The sequence below is a fragment of the Triplophysa rosa genome, linkage group LG18 (genome assembly GCF_024868665.1).
Source record: "Triplophysa rosa linkage group LG18, Trosa_1v2, whole genome shotgun sequence".
Classification (NCBI taxonomy): Eukaryota; Metazoa; Chordata; class Actinopteri; order Cypriniformes; family Nemacheilidae; genus Triplophysa; species Triplophysa rosa.
The window spans coordinates 6,052,719-6,070,720 of record NC_079907.1 but is presented as its reverse complement, the minus strand read 5'-3'; the positions used below and the strand labels follow the sequence as shown (position 1 = coordinate 6,070,720).

The window sequence follows — 18,002 nt, the reverse complement described above, 5'->3', positions numbered from 1 at the left end:
ACTCACCTAAAGGATTATTAGGAACACCATACTAATACGGTGTTTGACCCCCTTTCGCCTTCAGAACTGCCTTAATTCTACGTGGCATTGATTCAACAAGGTGCTGAAAGCATTCTTTAGAAATGTTGGCCCATATTGATAGGATAGCATCTTGCAGTTGATGGAGATTTGTGGGATGCACATCCAGGGCACGAAGCTCCCGTTCCACCACATCCCAAAGATGTTCTATCGGGTTGAGATCTGGTGACTGTGGGGGCCATTCTAGTACAGTGAACTCATTGTCATGTTCAAGAAACCAATTTGAAATGATTCGAGCTTTGTGACATGGTGCATTATCCTGCTGGAAGTAGCCATTAGAGGATGGGTACATGGTGGTCATAAAGGGATGGACATGGTCAGAAACAATGCTCAGGTAGGCCGTGGCATTTAAACGATGCCCAATTGGCACTAAGGGGCCTAAAGTGTGCCAAGAAAACATCCCCCACACCATTACACCACCACCACCAGCCTGCACAGTGGTAACAAGGCATGATGGATCCATGTTCTCATTCTGTTTACGCCAAATTCTGACTCTACCATTTGAATGTCTCAACAGAAATCGAGACTCATCAGACCAGGCAACATTTTTCCAGTCTTCAACTGTCCAATTTTGGTGAGCTCGTGCAAATTGTAGCCTCTTTTTCCTATTTGTAGTGGAGATGAGTGGTACCCGGTGGGGTCTTCTGCTGTTGTAGCCCATCTGCCTCAAGGTTGTGCGTGTTGTGGCTTCACAAATGCTTTGCTGCATACCTCGGTTGTAACGAGTGGTTATTTCAGTCAAAGTTGCTCTTCTATCAGCTTGAATCAGTCGGCCCATTCTCCTCTGACCTCTAGCATCAACAAGGCATTTTCGCCCACAGGACTGCCGCATACTGGATGTTTTTCCCTTTTCACACCATTCTTTGTAAACCCTAGAAATGGTTGTGCGTGAAAATCCCAGTAACTGAGCAGATTGTGAAATACTCAGACCGGCCCGTCTGGCACCAACAACCATGCCACGCTCAAAATTGCTTAAATCACCTTTCTTTCCCATTCTGACATTCAGTTTGGAGTTCAGGAGATTGTCTTGACCAGGACCACACCCCTAAATGCATTGAAGCAACTGCCATGTGATTGGTTGATTAGATAATTGCATTAATGAGAAATTGAACAGGTGTTCCTAATAATCCTTTAGGTGAGTGTATATATATATATATATATATATTTCAATGTGTGTTTGCAGGGATTGAAATAACTATTAGATGAACCATCACATGCGATTGACATTGTTTAAATGAGTAGATGTGAGGTTGCAGGCCGTCGAGAGAAGAGATTATATTTGTAGTCACTGATAAATCTTATTTTTATAAATCCTAAATTTAGAATTAACATCACCACGTCTGTAACTAAGAACAGTGTTACAGTAAGAACAGGCAATTTAGGTTTCAAGAAATTAATGTGAAACCACCCCAACAACAGCAATTTTACATTTACGGCCATGAATAACAATAAAACAAAATATGTAGGAGGTGAACAGCTAACATTCTTGTATTTATGGTGGGTGAATACAGCACAAATATAGTATCGAGTCCAAATGCATGCGTGGTTATTTTTGCAGGGAGAAGTGGCCAAAAATGACACGTTGAATCATTTGATTCGTTTGAACTCCTAATTTGCTGCGAATTTCTTTTAGAAGAGGTTTGGGGGACTCCTGCTGGACAGAATTAATTATTGTAGATTCATTTAAAGGTAAGAATACTTTAAAGATTTTTTTATTTAAGCTAATCATGGGTTAAAACAACCGAGCATTTTTAGTTAGTTTACACAAAGTACAGTTAGTTCTTTTGTAGTTTGCGATTATAAAGATGAGCCTGGTCGGAGCGCTCAATAGATTTTCATTCCCACAGCCAATGTGCGCGTGCAGAGTTCAACGCCCAGTAACCCAACAAAGTAACCCGGAGATTAAAAAAATTGTGATGTTGAGCGGTGGAGGAACACTAGAGTGAAGCAACTGCAGGATGGAGGCGGACGATTATGGTAAGTTTTTAATCCTTTCGGGACATATTTACATTTTTTAGGAAATTATACGACTCAGGAAAGTGTAACATTTTGTGAAGGCCGTCACAGAATTGAGAACGCGTGCACGTGTACGTACATAACGGTGAAAAAGAGGTACAGTGCGTCTTTTGGTTGAGCTCTAAATGCAACAATTGAACACGGGTCGCAATTTGGTGAAGCAAAACGTGATTTCATAATAACAGTGACGTGCATGATGTCTTTTGATCGGAAGGTTGTTACAAATATGCACTTGGTTACATATGTTTGTTTGTTTGTTTGTCAAGGTTGGTACTGTGTAGTTTGCTGTAGTTGCATGTGTTTTGTTCTTGAGAGGTAAAATGAGAAGTTGTTTTAGATTTCTTTCCAAATTAGATTTCACTGAAGTCTAAATGTTTACAAAACAGATCTCATCCACTTCACTTCTCAAGAAGACTTTGTCATAGTCTTGAGGTGTTTCATATATTTAGGATATTTTAAACCAGTGGTGTAAAGTATTGGAGTAAATGTAATTAGACACTGTACTTAAGTATCTTTTTGGCTACTTTGTAGTTGTACTGAGTAATAAAGATATTAGCAACTTTTACTCTCTACTTAACTACATTTTTGAACAAGTATGTACTCTTTACTCCACTACATTTGTAATGATTAATGCAATTACACATTACATTTTGCATGGGACCTATCTTTTTTTGCAGCAGATAATTTTTGCTACAGAAGAATTAATATTGCCATTTACAGGGCATTGAAGGTACTATAATATTGTGGATTTTACCCTAACTTACTAAAACTGGTCAACATGGCTTTTTATGTGAATACAAGTGCAGTATCAGGTAGTTGTCAATCGCTGGCGGTTTATGAAATGAGGACATGACTGCAGCTGGTGATGAGGCCAAAACCAGCATGTCCAGTTCAAAAAGGCTTTGACTTTTTAATTATACTTAACATTATTTTATTTATCCGCTATATTGATGAGACCTTTTTGAAGGAGTTTGGTTTACTCATAAGCACTTGAGCTTAATAGACATAGGTTAGGGTGTCGACCATGATTTGTTGCAATTTTGAGGTGTTCAGTCATATTATGATTTAAGAAAATAAATGCGATTGCTCTCCTCACGAATCGACTGTTTCTTGTTTTTCACTGACGTGTCTCTTAAGTGTTGAGGACTAGTGCTGCTTTGAGCCTACATTCAGTATGAGTAAAATACTCAAGTACTGTTAAAATCAGATACTCGAACACTTTTACTGAAGTCATTTGGAATTTGTGACTTGTAACTTGTAATGGAGTCATTTTCGCTGCAAGGTATCTGTACTTTTAGTTAAGTATGGTTTTCAGGTACTCTTTACACCTCTGTTTAAACCCAAAGTGCTTTAAAGGCTATATGATGTATTGCAGTTTTTGCTTCTATATGGTGACATATTTTTGCTTTTTTTTTGTAGAAAGTCAGTGTAGCAGAAATGATGTTACAGGATATCCTGTGTAAAAACTACAGACACACCACAAATAGAGCATGTGGGCGTCTGTTTCTGTACATGGGTGAACATTTAACGTCAACTACTGTAGGTAAAGTGGCATCTGCTTAAAAGCAGTGAAAAACACTTATTCCAAACTGGTGTTCCCAAACTTTATTCCCAGAGGTTAAACTCAGGTTGTGAACGGATAGCTGACCGGAAGATGAATGGAATTCATGAGCAGCAGGAACTTAAAGGCACCCCACCCGTTTTAAAGGGGTCATATGGCGCGAATACGTGTTTTTCTTTGTCATATGTTATAAGTTGCCGATGCATAAATTAGACACTTAAAATTGCAAAAATTAAGGTGTCGGAACAAAAGATGCATTCTATCTAAAAAAGCAAATGCTCACCCAGACCTGCCTGAAACGCCTTGTGTAACCACACCCCCACAAATCCACGTCAGTTCGTGGTATGATTTGACTAAGACCACCCAAATTTATACGCAAGTAAGGTGGGCGTACCTGTCAGTACAATTGCTTTGGAACCTGATGTTCCAAATATGGTAAGAGGCGTTACATTTCTGTCACACGCTTGCATTGTTCGACCAATCACTGCGCACTGGTTAACTGGCCAATCATAGCACACCTCGCTTTTCAGAGCGATGAGCTTTGTAAAAAATCTGCACGTTTCAGAGAGGCGGGGCAAAGAGGAGATACAAACATGCACGGTATGTGGAAAATACAGCGTTTTTGAACCTTAAATCATGTATACACATTGCATTACATCTAAAACAAACGATTATGCAAACATTATGCATTATGCACTTGGACGGCACTTTTATCTAATACAAATTGTAGCACATTTTGGGGTTTAAATTTTATCAGTATGCATTCTTCAAAGCCACGGGATAGGCTACTCCACTTAAAAATGAAAATTCTGTCATGAATTACTCCCCCGCCCAAGTTGTTCAAAACTGTATGCATTTTTTGTTCTGTTCCTTGAACACAAGGAAATATGTTTGGAAGAATGTTTGCAACTTATATTTTTGGGGCACCATTGACTACCACAGTAGGAAAATTTTAAATTTTAGTAAAAGGTGCCCCAGAACTTATTGTCCTACATTCTTCAAAATATCTTACTTTGTGTTCAAAAGAACAAAAAATAAAACATATTTTTTCTTCTATGGTAGTCAATGATGTCCCAGATATGTCAGTTGCTAACATTCTTCCAAATATCTTTCTTTGTGTTCAACAGAACAAAGAAATTTATACAGGTTTGGAACAACATGAGAGTGAGTAAATGATGACAGAATTTTCATTTTTTGGGTGGAGTATCCCTTTTAATGGACAGGTACGGTATGTGGGACTGGGATATGTCTCTCAATACCACAGTTACAGCTGCAGACGTGGCATAGTGTCACATCCAGGAAGGAGCAAAGCTACACAGGAAACCTTTGAGTCTGTCCTCACTTTACCTCTTTCAGCTGTCACTCAATGGAGTTAACTCCTCCCACTCAATCTGTACTTCCAGTAAGAGATAGTGAGAGGCTAAAGGGAGGGTTTGTTTTGAATCTATTTCTCACTGTCAAAGCTTGCTGTCGGTGCATTTAGGTTTGTATGTGAGCTGCTGATGAAAAGGCAAATTAATAAAACTTAATATGTTGAATCATTTATAAAAGAAGATGAAAAGAAAACCTGCAGTACAAATGTACCTAGATTTACTAATGTAGATTTAGTACAGAAGTATGTCCAGTTTGGTATTTTTGTAGTCATCAAAACATTTTGTGCAGTAACACAAAATGTACACTAGATGGCATCTGCTTCCACAAAATAGAGCTTGTAGAAATAATCACAAATCTTGCCCTGAGGTTAGTATTAAACAGTGTACAAAACAACATAAAGCGGTAAGACACAAAAGCAGGAGATTTTATTTTAAATTATTAGGTGCGATTACATTTTTAAACATTCAGAATTAGTTTTTTTAAATAAAAGTTAATTTGCATTGCACACTAAAAGTGATCAACCTGTGATGTAAAATCACTATCAATTGAAAACTCAGCATCCTGTAAACTATATCAGTATAAGTCAGTCACGATGACAGAAACAACATAGTTTCCTAAGAAAGTCCCAGAACGCTTTATTTGTTGAATACAGTACATGAATGGGGGAACTAATGGATAGACTGAGGAAAATTGGTAAGACAGAAAGGTGTTATGCCTCAGTCCGTTGTATTTGTTCCTGGTTGGCATAGTGACCACTCTCATGTCATGACGTTCTGGGTTTGGTAGGGGTTTGTAGGTCACTAAGGACCTCTCATGTTCAAGAGGAGATCGTCACAGCACCGTGAGCGCACAGCTCTCAAACCGAGAGCCAGTGTAAGAGAGAGAGAGGCTTGCTTGGGCTTATGGTTCGTAGGCTGTGCATCTGGGATTCAAGCCATTGAACCAAAGGCCCTGCTGGTTTTTGCCTGCCCACCTTATATTTTGTGGGTTTGAGATTGATTCTCACGAGGCATTACAAAAACAAGATCCTTTGTACACAACAGATGTTTATGCATCCAGACAGTTTGACAGTGTGGATTTAAGAATGTCATTGCACTCTGGTTGAATCATTTATGTGTCTATTATCATCTGCTGAGAGAAAAGATGATGCTGTTTTTTACCAAGAAAATAAAACGTACCCAAACTAAATCTCCAAACTAAATGTTTTCATTAGCTTTGACACTCTCAGAATCCTTTACACGCAACATCATTGCAAATTTACTGTAGCATTCGTCATAATGTGCCATTTTGGGAAAGAAAACAATGGAAAATGGACCACCCTTGTCACATTGGCATGCCATAGGGGCATGTTGTCACAAAAGGTTCATGTGATGAACTGCTTTCCCCTGAGCAATGACGGAAATGTTTCATAGATATTTGTAGCCAACACTTCACGCTATGTGCCTGTACAGATATGTAATTTAAAATGAATAGGGATGTTCAGTGGAATACAAAGAACGACAACTAGCCCCGGTATTCCCTTTCATAAACCTTTCTGCATTTTATTTTGTGTTGTGATTTTTTTGTGTGTAAGCTTATATTCTTTCCTTTTCATTCAACACCCCCTTCCCCATGCATCCTTTTGATTTTGATATCATTTTGTTATTTTTATCTATCTAAACGTTACCCATCACTCTCTCATTAATCCTACACTAAAAAATGCTGGGTTATTTTCAAAATGGATCATGGGGGTCAAAAAGGGACAATCAAAAAATGGTTTATATTTGACCCAACCATGAGTTAAAATAACCCAACATAAGGAAATTTTTTTTTTTACAAATCCTAGGTTGGGTTCGTCCCTTTTTGACACAAAACTACAGCTGGGTTGAAACTAACCCAGCATTTTTTTGAGTGTTGAAAAACTGTATTTCCGTTATTTTATTCATAACTAATCAATTTGTTTACTAATGTAAAACATATACCCTATAGGAACAGATAAATGATCTTATGCAAAGTGACTAAATATTGCTCTGTGTGTAAAAGTGTCAATTGTCTTCTAGATTGTTACAAACAGCTCAAAATGTACTTTTTGGTTAGCACTGTACTGTATTTGTATAAGTGACCATCTCATGTTTTTATCCATTAATTGAATTCTGTATTTATTTTCTGAAACACCACCTGTAGTCTCTAGAAACAAGTACACTCATCTTGGGAATGTTTAATGGCAGCATGTGGTCAGAAATTAGGTGTTTGCTGCAGAATTATAAAGAAGTGTTATTGGAATTGAGGGGAAACCCAAACATCTGACATTATAGTTTTTCAACAGAATTCAGCCTTTCAGTTTAACAGTTTCATCTGTCTTTTAAAACAAAAGTGCCAAATGAAGTCTGCTGACTCTTGAGTTGTGCAGACAGATAGATTCTGTCCAGAGTCCTGACTCTGCATGACCTCCTACTGTTCCTTTGCTGTCCATGCATTTTTCAGAACTACACAAGAGACTCATAGACTCAGAAATCATTGACAGGCAGCAGACATTGGGTAGGTCTGATTTTTCTCCTGTTGAAATGTGAATCGTGACTGTATCCTATTAATAGCGTTGAATATTTATGCTGGTATGGTCTATAACTGCCATCGGTTTTCTCCAGGTCAGTTTTGAGGGTGTGCGTGTGAAAAATCAGGTAGCACTGTCGTTTCTTGTTAGAAAAGCTCAGCACAGAAATGTAGTCATACGTCACTAGGTCTTGTTTTTTGGGGGACTTAGCTCACCAAGAAAGGTTTTTCAGTGTGTCATTTAGAAGGGTTCACAATGCACCATATTTAAATAGATGAATATTTGAATTTGAGTATTTGCATAATATTCATAATTGCATAATGAGTCCTTGTCACTGCAATAAGGGCACTGTAAATTGCTTTGAATAACAGCTAACTGCAGAATGTCAAATGAATCATGTAAATTTCATTGTTACATTTATTCTTACCATGAATGAAATGTTGTTGGGTTTAAATGTTACTTAAAGGGACAGTACACCCAAAAAATATAAATTCGTCCACCACTTACTCACCCTCATGTCATTTAAAAAATGTATGATTTTTTTCTTCTGGAGAACAAAAAAGAAGATATTTTGAAGAATGTTGGTACCCAAACAACATTTGGTCCCATTGACTTCCATTGTGTAGAGACAAAACCACAGAGACGCAACATATTTTCATTTGTTTTTCACAAAAAAAAGCTGCTTTGGATAAAGTGTCTGCCACATACTCTTTGTAAATGTAGAAGTCTGATACTTTCTTGTTAAATATTGAGCAGGGTAAAAAACAGTTAGAGTGATAAATCCATGGGTGTAATGGAAGAAGAGAAGGGTGTGCTCCAGCTCAGTAGATAAAATGAGGAACCTTTGAAAATGATCTAGGAAGTACTGGGTGGACTTTCCAACAGGATCTCCCCTCTGAGACCTTGTTTTGGGGATGTTCCCGAATGGTTTGTGTCACATCATATGGTAACACTTTTGATTAACAGAAAGCCAAAGCAGTGATTTCTTTTAAAACACGAGATTAAACACGAGTCTTTGGAGGTGGTCATTGACATCCATCAAAGCATCATGGGTAGCAGTCTGATAAAACCTGTGTTTATGATGACAGCCTGAGACTGTTATTTGAGGGTAATGTTCTCTTCCTGTTTCATGACACAAACATAGCAGCAATATCAGCAGTCCTGAATTAGCAGTATTGCGCAAAAAATAAAAAAACATGCGTCGTTGAGGAGCAAGACATGCATAACTGTAATATGTAAAATGCGGTCTTTTATAGCATCCCACGGTGTTCTTCCCTCAGTAAATACTGTAGAGAAGGCCACATGTGTGGTGACACAAAAACACAGTTTTGATTTTAAAGGGATAGTTCAAACAAAAATAAAAATAATTTAATTATTTACTCAGCCTCACGTCATTTCATAACCTGTATGACTTACTTTCTTCTGCAGAACACAAAAGAAGATATTTTGAATGGACTTCCATTGCATGGACCACTTGCATGCATCAAAATATCTTCTTTTGTTTTCCACAGATGAAAGAATCATATAAAGGTTGAATAAATGATGACATTCTGTTTATTTTTGTGGTTAGCTTTCCCTTCAAATGCGAAATGTGCAAAAGCATGCATGTGGATTTCAAAGGGTTTTAAAGGTCCAGTGTATGAAATTTAGCGGTATCTAGCTGTGAGGTTGCGAATTGCGACCAACGGCTCACTCCTCTCCTCCCTTTCGAAGCGCTATGGCAGATGACACAGAGCTAAGATGTCGCCATGTTTTCACTTCTTCGCGCTAAGTAAAGCTGTTTGTCCGTTTAGGGCTACTCTAGAAACAACATGGTGAATTCCATGCAAAGGGACCAGCGGTGTATGTCATTCTAAGGTAATAAAAACAACGCTTCATTCTGTAAGGCCTTGATACACCTCTGAAGACATGGTTATGTATATTATATTGCATTTCTGTCAATAGATCCTCCAAAAAATGACACAATCTACAGTGGTACATTTATAGTCTGGGGTGTGTGATCTCGTGATTGTTTGTGAGGAAACATATGCATGTCCTTCAAAACCACATATGGCATAGATGCCTAGGATTGCTGAGCTCTGACTAAACTGCCCTTCGTGCTGTTTGTGGGAGTGAGTGGGGAGGTGTTCTGGGAGGTGTTAATGAGACTGTACTTATATCTTTGTATAACATGCTCCACCAAAGCTATTTCAGATCCACGGCGATGACTTAGAATAGAAGTGTGTCAGAGAGACGCGAGTGAAGGAGAAGCACGGTATACAGTAAAATGACAGGTTGAGAGGGAGGGAGAGAGAGGAGAAAATAGTGGAAGTCAGTCGAGAGTGAGTGAGCTTGCGAGTCCAGCGCACATCGGAGTGGAGAGATCAGCGAGGAGCGCTGGTGGATCTGCTACAGTCTGAGATCTTTGGAATCTGTTTCCTCTCGGACAGGAACGTAAAGAAAAAGCGAATTAATGATCCAAACAAGTATTACATAGGTATCGTCACAAGCTTTTCAACAAGTTCTCCTTTCGGACAAAAGGGGAAGCAGCTTTTTGTGTTTTCTCTGTGTTCGCTCAGTGACTTCTCATACACTCAAAGTGAAACGGGGACAGGTTTTGTACCCGTTGTTCTATCGGTAAGCGATGGGGACGGTGAGTGAACTGTGTGCTTCCAGCTTCCAGGCATTCATGTGTCCCACGGTCTTGCCCGCTGCACCAGCAGGTGAGTCTGTCAATGTGTGCTGACGTCTGTGTACGTGCGTTTGTGAAACACATCGATGTCAAGTGTCAAATCTTCTGTTTGTTGTTTTGTTTGCAGAGATATTTCAGAGATATGCCCAGGTTATCTGGTGTAGTTTATGCATTTATAACCAATTTTCCGTGTAATTGAATGTTATATCTGTCTAGTGTTGTTGCCTTGGTGATAAACAGTGTCCTCGAATCATGGAAGTGTTTGACGGAGAGAAGCTGTTGATAGTGGTCATGCTATGTTGTGTTTGAGAGAAATCACTTGTTGTGGTGATGCAAAGTTATTGGTATATTGGTATAACTGTCAGAAATGTTGTGGGTAGTAAAATCAGCGTATTGTGGTTGTGATACCTCAGAATTCTGGTGATTTTTTTATCTCTTGCCTTGAAGCCTCCACCTGTTGCCCGATGAATTTTTTTTGTCACGTATCTTGCATAACTATTAGCCAGGGCATTGCTAAACAGAAGTGACATATGAGGCTTTGCGTGTTAGTGGCACACGTGTGACGAAAGCAAACTAGAGTTCGTTTTTTTCTATTTTAGTTTGGTTATAAATGCTTTGATTAAAGTTTGGTAGAAAGAGGGATAAAATCAAATAAATTAATTAAAATGTAGAATAAAAAAACTAAAAGATGCAGATAAATTCAGAATCTAAGATATAGACATTTTGAATCAAAGATTTAAAAAAGGCTACAGTTAAATTAAATCATGAATATTAATATATATTTAATCATTTATTAAATCATAATATACTAAATATATTCATAAATTGATCACAATTTTACTTTACAACTCATTGGTTAGGTTGATACTACTGTAGGATTATACTGTTAAAGCTAAATATATTTTTGTCGGCTGCATGTTTTTTGTATTATTTATTATTATTTTATTATTTGGTTCACCCAAAAATGAAAATTCTGTTGTCATTACTCTCCCTTGAGTTGTTCCAAATCTGTATAAATTTTTTTGTTCTGATGAATACAGAGAAAGATATTTGGAAGAATGCTTGTAACCAAATACAAAAAATTGCTGTATAAACATATTTGTTCTGTTGAACACAAAAGAAGATATTTGGAAGAATTTAGGAAAGCAAACAGTTCTGGGGCACTTTCGACTACCACTGTCATTTTTCCTATTATGGTAGTTAATGGTGGCCAAGTTCTGTTTGGTTACAAGCATTCTTCCAAATATCTTTCCCTGTGTTCATCGGAACAAAGAAGTTTATACAGATTTGGAACAACTCGAGGGTGAGCAAACGATGACAGAAATTTTATTTTATTTTACCTTGACCTTTGCTGTATGGCGCCTAACATGACCTCTGTCGCCATTTTTGGCTTGTAGCAGGTGACACTTTTTCATAGACAGACAGACGGCAACAGGGGATGAAATACAGCAAGCCAGGGAACCATTGCCCACTAGGCCGCTATTAATTTTCAGTGAGAGGAGCGGGTGGGTGGAACACAGAGCGGGCACAATCCCCAGAGATTGTAGCGGATGAGTGATAGAAAAGTGAACTGTGGGGCGGCGTGTGGGGGTAACGCTGCCGTCATTGTTTATCTTTCATATGCCACGATCTGCCAGTGATTCTGACTCATTTGTGATGATTTGCGATAAATGGTATGGCTGTTATGCAGTATGTACAGTATGTCTTTAATCAACCCATAAATGAATAATTAAAGTCAAATTAATTTCATGTCTCAGTTTTGCGCAGAAACAGTTTGGGCTGTTTTGGAAATATTTCACAGCCACAGCCCTGTCAGCCCTAGCGATGCTCCTGCCTGGTGTCTTGTGATGCAGCTGTTTCATCCACCTGCGCTATCTTTATCTAATATATTTAGTCTATAATTGCTAATGAGGGTGTTTATGTGTTTAATGTAGCACCTCCCTCTGTAAGTTTATGCATGTTTGTAGCTCAATGCTGCTTAGTGTGAAATAAGTGTTAGTTGCAATCAATAGGTGAGAATGAGGGAGACAAATTTTGAGACACAGGAAAATGTGAGTTGGGTAAACAAAATGGAGGAGTGACTCCTTTGAGTAACTGATTCTTTCTTCAGAAAGTGCACACTTAAAAATACCAACAGCTTGTTGTTACCCAAAGGAGAGCTTTAAAGATGTACCGCTTATGTTTTGTTATACTTTCTCTTTAAAGGTCCAGTGTGTAATTTTTTGGAGGATCTATTGACAGAAATGCAATATAATATACTGTACATAACTATGTCTTCAGAGATCTTTAAAGACCTTACATAATAAAGCGTTACGTTTACATTATCTTAGAATGAGCTATTTCTATCTACATACACGCGGGTCCCCTTGCATGAAATTCGCAATGTTTCTAGCCCTAAATGGACAAACTCTCCTTTGACAAAGAAGCGAAAACGTGATGACATCTTAGTCCTGTGTCAAACAGCCACCGTAGTGCTTCGAAAGGGAGGTAGGGGTGGAGTGAGCCGTTGGTTGCAATCCGTAACATGACCACTAGATGCCGCTAAATTTCATACAGTGGACATTTAAATTCTCAAATGAAGCCAATTGTTTAGTAAAGAGCTATAATAATGTTGTAGAACATATTTTGGAGAAATGTTTGAGTTCCAATCATATGATTTTGTTGTTGCAGCTGAATATTTTATATTTATATATGTGTCATTTCCATTAAGTAAAACGCTTGCTATCATAAGTGATTTGTAATTAGCTTTGGATGGAAACATATTTCATGCCAAATACCAATTTGGGAAGTTGTTTGAACTGAAACGGTGACTTTTTTTCTTAGTGTAAGCACAATGTGACTCTTTTTTAGGAAGTCATTTGTCAAGGATCATTACTAGGTCACATTTTGTTAAACATCATCAACAGGAAATCCAATGCATCCCTTGGCATTTTCGTTCATTTGCATTTTTCAGCCCTGTGACATAGGACTTTTTTTTCAAGTGTCTTCATTATAGAGCCAAATATGCAGGCAAAGCTGGTCTCTGTTAAGCATCTTAAAAGTGCATGTCATGGTAAAACTGTGTCATCTCTGTATTTTTCTATTTGGATGCAAATGTGTTCACAAAGTCCTCAGAACCACCCTTTATTACAGTATGTTCGCCGAAAAGCATCCATGTTTATATTTTAATAAATTCAAGCCTTTTCTTTGTCATATAGAGGTCTACCTGTTAGATTGACTTGATTATTGATGTTAACAAAACATACTGTTGAGTGGCCTGTAGGGGTCAATGTGTTTTATTGCCACGCTATTGTTTATTTATTTATTTAAATTGTTTGTTTCATTTGTTATAGAGATATTTCAAATGGTACTATTAACTAAAAACAACCCCTCTGGAAGAATCTGAGCTGGTGGTATTTGGCTGATTTTGTGGGTATCAAACCAGCAACCTTCTGAGTCCCGGCTAACGAAAGCTCAATTTGCAGTATATACTGTAGTGTTGTTGGATTTAAGGATTTATCTGTCTGTATATGAGAGAGAGATCACACTGCAAAAGGCAAACTTCTTTTAAAGGTCACTAAGTCTGAGAGAATACAGGTGAGAGAGAATAATGAAACGAAATGAAATGGGTCAAGAGGTGTGAATATGCGAATGATAGGGTGGAAAGGGAACTTGTGCCTTTCATTCTGAGTGTAGTAATGAGTGTATAAGAGAATGGATTGAGAGCGATGCTCTATCACAGACCTTCACGTGCGCACACACACATACTGTATATACACACAGTACAGATATTAAATAATCATCTCATCGCGATTGTTTGACCTCATCGCGATGGTTTCAGATCATCGCAATTATTGCACATCTCTATAGAAGACAGTAGGGAGAGCTGTACTGCATCTTCATATTGCATATTTTATTGTATATATTGTAACTAAAGCATGGTAATACTTGTAAAATGTACCACCACAACACAATCACTTTAAAAATAACTAAATCATATACCATAAAAATAACCTGCAGTACAATTTTATATAATTTCAGTGTGAAAACCACTCTACCAAAATCTCATTAACATAGAAGTAAACTTTTATTGTAGTCTTGCAAGTGAGAGAAAAAACACACTAGAAGCTTTTCTGATAGCATTTTAATGGTGGCTTCAATTCACTCCTGATCAATTTACTTTATTTACAAGTATTTGGCGGTTGTATTATTGACAAGTAAAAGCCTAAACCTTAAGTATGATGAGATGACCCAATTTTTTCCTATGTATTTCCAAGAAAAAGAACATGGTCTTTATATTCAGAACAATATGGTCATTTCAAAGCTGAATAAAAAATGTATGAGAATTAAAAGTCAAAGCTCTAAAACAGACAATTAATCATCATAATTGCTGATGAATGATTTATTAGACAATTAATCGTCAGCCAAATTTCATAATCGTGACAGCCCTAATCCCAAAGAACCGAAAGCATCCCAAAGCACCAAAATATGGTTCTATATATATCACTAAAAGTGGTTCCCCTATGATTACGATCAAAGAACCACTTTTTGTGCTGTACAGCACTATTTTTTTTTCAGAGTGTCAGTGATTAGAAATTCTAATATGTGAGTCAGTAAGCAATTCAACCTTTCTCTAGATGAACACTGGAGTTTTTCATAACATCACCTCCACATTCCTAAGACTGTGTGCGGCTAATGAAAAAAAAGGAATTTTCTGCTATGCAAGCACACAAATTGAATTCTTGGTCAATGCAATGAATTGAACGTACATACAGTACTGACTCATGTCCGTTCAGTGAGTGTCTAATGAAAGAAACACATTTGGTAAGGCTTCTGAGACATGTCACATCTGTGTGAAATCTCGTTTACACACCTCGAAGCGTTTGAATTCCCATACTTGTGTAACGTATGTTTCGTGTCTACTGTAACAAAGCAATGTGACTCAGGCTCTTATGAAAATTCTAGCCATTTTCATATCTACTATCTTTTAGCTCTCTGAATAAACCATAAGCTGCTGCATTTGAACTAAATTTGACCTGTCTGTTTTGCCTAATGTATCCTGAACAGACTCTTTTATAAGCGCACACACAGCACACGCAAAGTTGGCGCGAGTTATTATTCAGGTATCAAGACACCAGATGTGTGGGCTGTTGTTGGAGGTGTCCTTACATCATGTCATTATCATTTCAAGTCTCTTTGTTTCATTTTGCTCTAAGGTTTGTAAAGCATGTCTTCTTTTTTTGTCTGTCTGGAGGACTTATTGCAAAACTTCCTGCTAAACACAAATACGTTGCTTTTAGGTTTAAATCTCGTCTCGGAGGTTTCGTCTAAAATTTGACGAAACAGTGAAATGAGACAATTGATGACATAAAACAAGAATTATTTTCTATTGACAGTGCTTTTTTAAATTTTTATGCATTTACTGAGACAGCTTTAAAATTAAGCTGAATAATTCTGTAAAATAATCGTTGGATTACAGTTTGTTCGAATGCATTGTGCGTGTCCACATATTTTCTGTTCTTAAAGTCTTAGTTTTTCCACAATATGAGCGCTGCAGGTGCACAATGTGAATCAAACACACAATACCTGGTTGTATTAAAAAACTTTGAAGTTTAATAAAACACCTTGCTGGTGCTATTAAATATGTTTGCCACAAACAAGTAAATCAAGGGAAAAGACCAGAAAAAGATTATTTTTTAAAATAACATTTGATGATTACAATCTAACAGGCTAAAGAAAAGACATAAAGAATAGTGATGGTAAACAGTGGACAGAAATGTGAACTGTATGGGTAAAGTGACTCATTTCGCGAGTCCATATCATGTTGGCGGCAAATGAACCGTGCTGCCCACTCCTGGATCTCCAATGACGCCACGGCGGTGGCCCACCAGTTTTTCTGAGGGAGTCACCTTCTGTGATGAGAAGCAAAACAAAACTTATTTGCATTTCTTCTTTTTGTTTTTTTATTCTGATATTCTTACCAGTTCTCCAGAGATTCTTATTGAGCTCTGCCTTTCCAAAGTAAGCAAGGAGCCCTTAAATCTGTTGTTCCAGCGCTCTCTCCTTTATTACATCTGCTTGACAAGTTAATATCTTCTGTCCTTTATTGTTCTCAAAATCCGTCCCTCATTCTGTCATCATATCATTTCTGATCTCCATAAGGGATGAGCAGTTTTGGATGAAAACATCAAGACAGCCATTTCATCTCATATACTGAACTCTGGCTCCTCTTTGGGTCTTAAAGGAACAGTTCATTAAAACGTTCAAATGTTGTCATCATTTAATCATTTACATTACAGCATTAAAAATTCAGTTCGTTCCTCACATACAGTAATCGTATGGTTTCAAATATGAGTCGTATCATACGTTAATTGCACATTTGCGTTTCAGTTTTGGGTGACTGTACCTTTAAGGCAGGTCTCTTATGAACCAAAACCAGTACATGTGCTCTAAAATGTGGAACAGTCGACTAAGGGACCCGCTGGGGTTCCCGCATCTGTCTGGCACTTTGCTCCACTGTGCTTCAGATATGGCCTTTATTGGAACAAGCTGTCAACATCTCAACCTCAGTGTGTCTCATATTAGGTCTGAAAAAAAGTAGCAAGTGATTCGGCTCTCTCTCTACGCATGTATGGAGCAGGTTCAACTTTGACATTAAAGCGACAACGGACAACTGTTTGACCTTAAAATAATGTCTCTAAAATTATTTTAGTGGTAGGTCAACTTTTAACTGGACGAATTTTACTGCCGTTGCTACCTAAGCAGCCTCCTATCGGCTGAAATTGCACTTGTAACGTTGGTGTTCTGGCCGGTACAAGCCCCGCCTATCCCCTGCTTTACGGCATACGTCACGTTTTACTCGTAGCCTGGGAGAAGTTAGCCAACAGCAGAGCTAACAGTAAGACGAAACTATCGAAAACATCACCATGGCAGAGCCAGCCAAAAAACCAAAGAAGGTTTTGTCGGAGGAAGCAAAGAAAAGAAAGCGAGAGAGTGATCGGACATGAGGCCGGTCACGAATCAATATCGGACGGGCTTACACTCGGTGGCGCGAGCAGCAAGAGGCAACGGGTTGCAAAACGGATGGAGACCTAGCGGTCCGGCTCCTGGATTTGTAAGAGTTATTTGACCATTTTTGGTTACTGTGCTGTACTTTTGAACGTATTTGTTATTAGTCTGTGTCATTGGCGCACCACCGGTTCACACTAGCTGAGATAATATATGGTTGCCGGTGTCGATAGCTAGCATGTTGTCATGTCTCGTCATGAATGTGTGTAGTGCTTGTAAATGAAGACTAAAAAACACACTAAACGTGTTGTTGTAAAAAGTAGCAGATTCTTTAGTTCAGACCAGTAAACCGCGTAAATGTTGAACAGTTCAGTCGTTGAGTAGGCTAATGTTGTCATTATATATATATATATATATATACATATACATGCTATGCGCTGTTTTCATAGCGTATCTGGGTCCGCCGGGTCCATCGGCTTTGTAAACAAACTCACGCGTATTGAGCTGCCAGCGGGAAATCTTTGCGAAGTTTTTACGACACTGTAAACAGACAAATCCGCTTATCAACCACGTGGGGCAATAGTGAGCAGAAGTTGCTCGTTGTCGCTTTAAGTATGCAGAATTACTTCTGTATTACATGTGGGAGATGTTCTCAGCTATATTGCTCCTAACGGCACTGCTGTCACATCAGATTCCCAAGTGAAATGAAGAAGGATTTGTTGCCAGTGCTGATTCCTTTTTAATTCAAAATCTCAGTACTTCTTTACCGATGGGCATTGCAGGTT

General features: G+C 38.1%; 1 protein-coding gene across 2 annotated transcripts in view; it reads left to right on the top strand.

The window, feature by feature from the left end:
• The first annotated feature begins 1,933 nt into the window (after positions 1–1,933).
• cyth1b (cytohesin 1b) overlaps positions 1,934–18,002 on the top strand; it is a 49,063-nt gene continuing 32,994 nt past the window's right edge. The window contains exon 1 of one of the 2 annotated variants that reach the window (XM_057358426.1): positions 1,934–2,055. In XM_057358426.1, the coding sequence (XP_057214409.1) occupies positions 2,037–2,055 (19 nt within the window). In that variant the 5' untranslated portion in view covers positions 1,934–2,036. Of the gene's footprint in view, positions 2,056–9,760; positions 10,262–18,002 lie in introns of those variants that run through there. The other variant, XM_057358424.1, reaches the window with a different exon arrangement.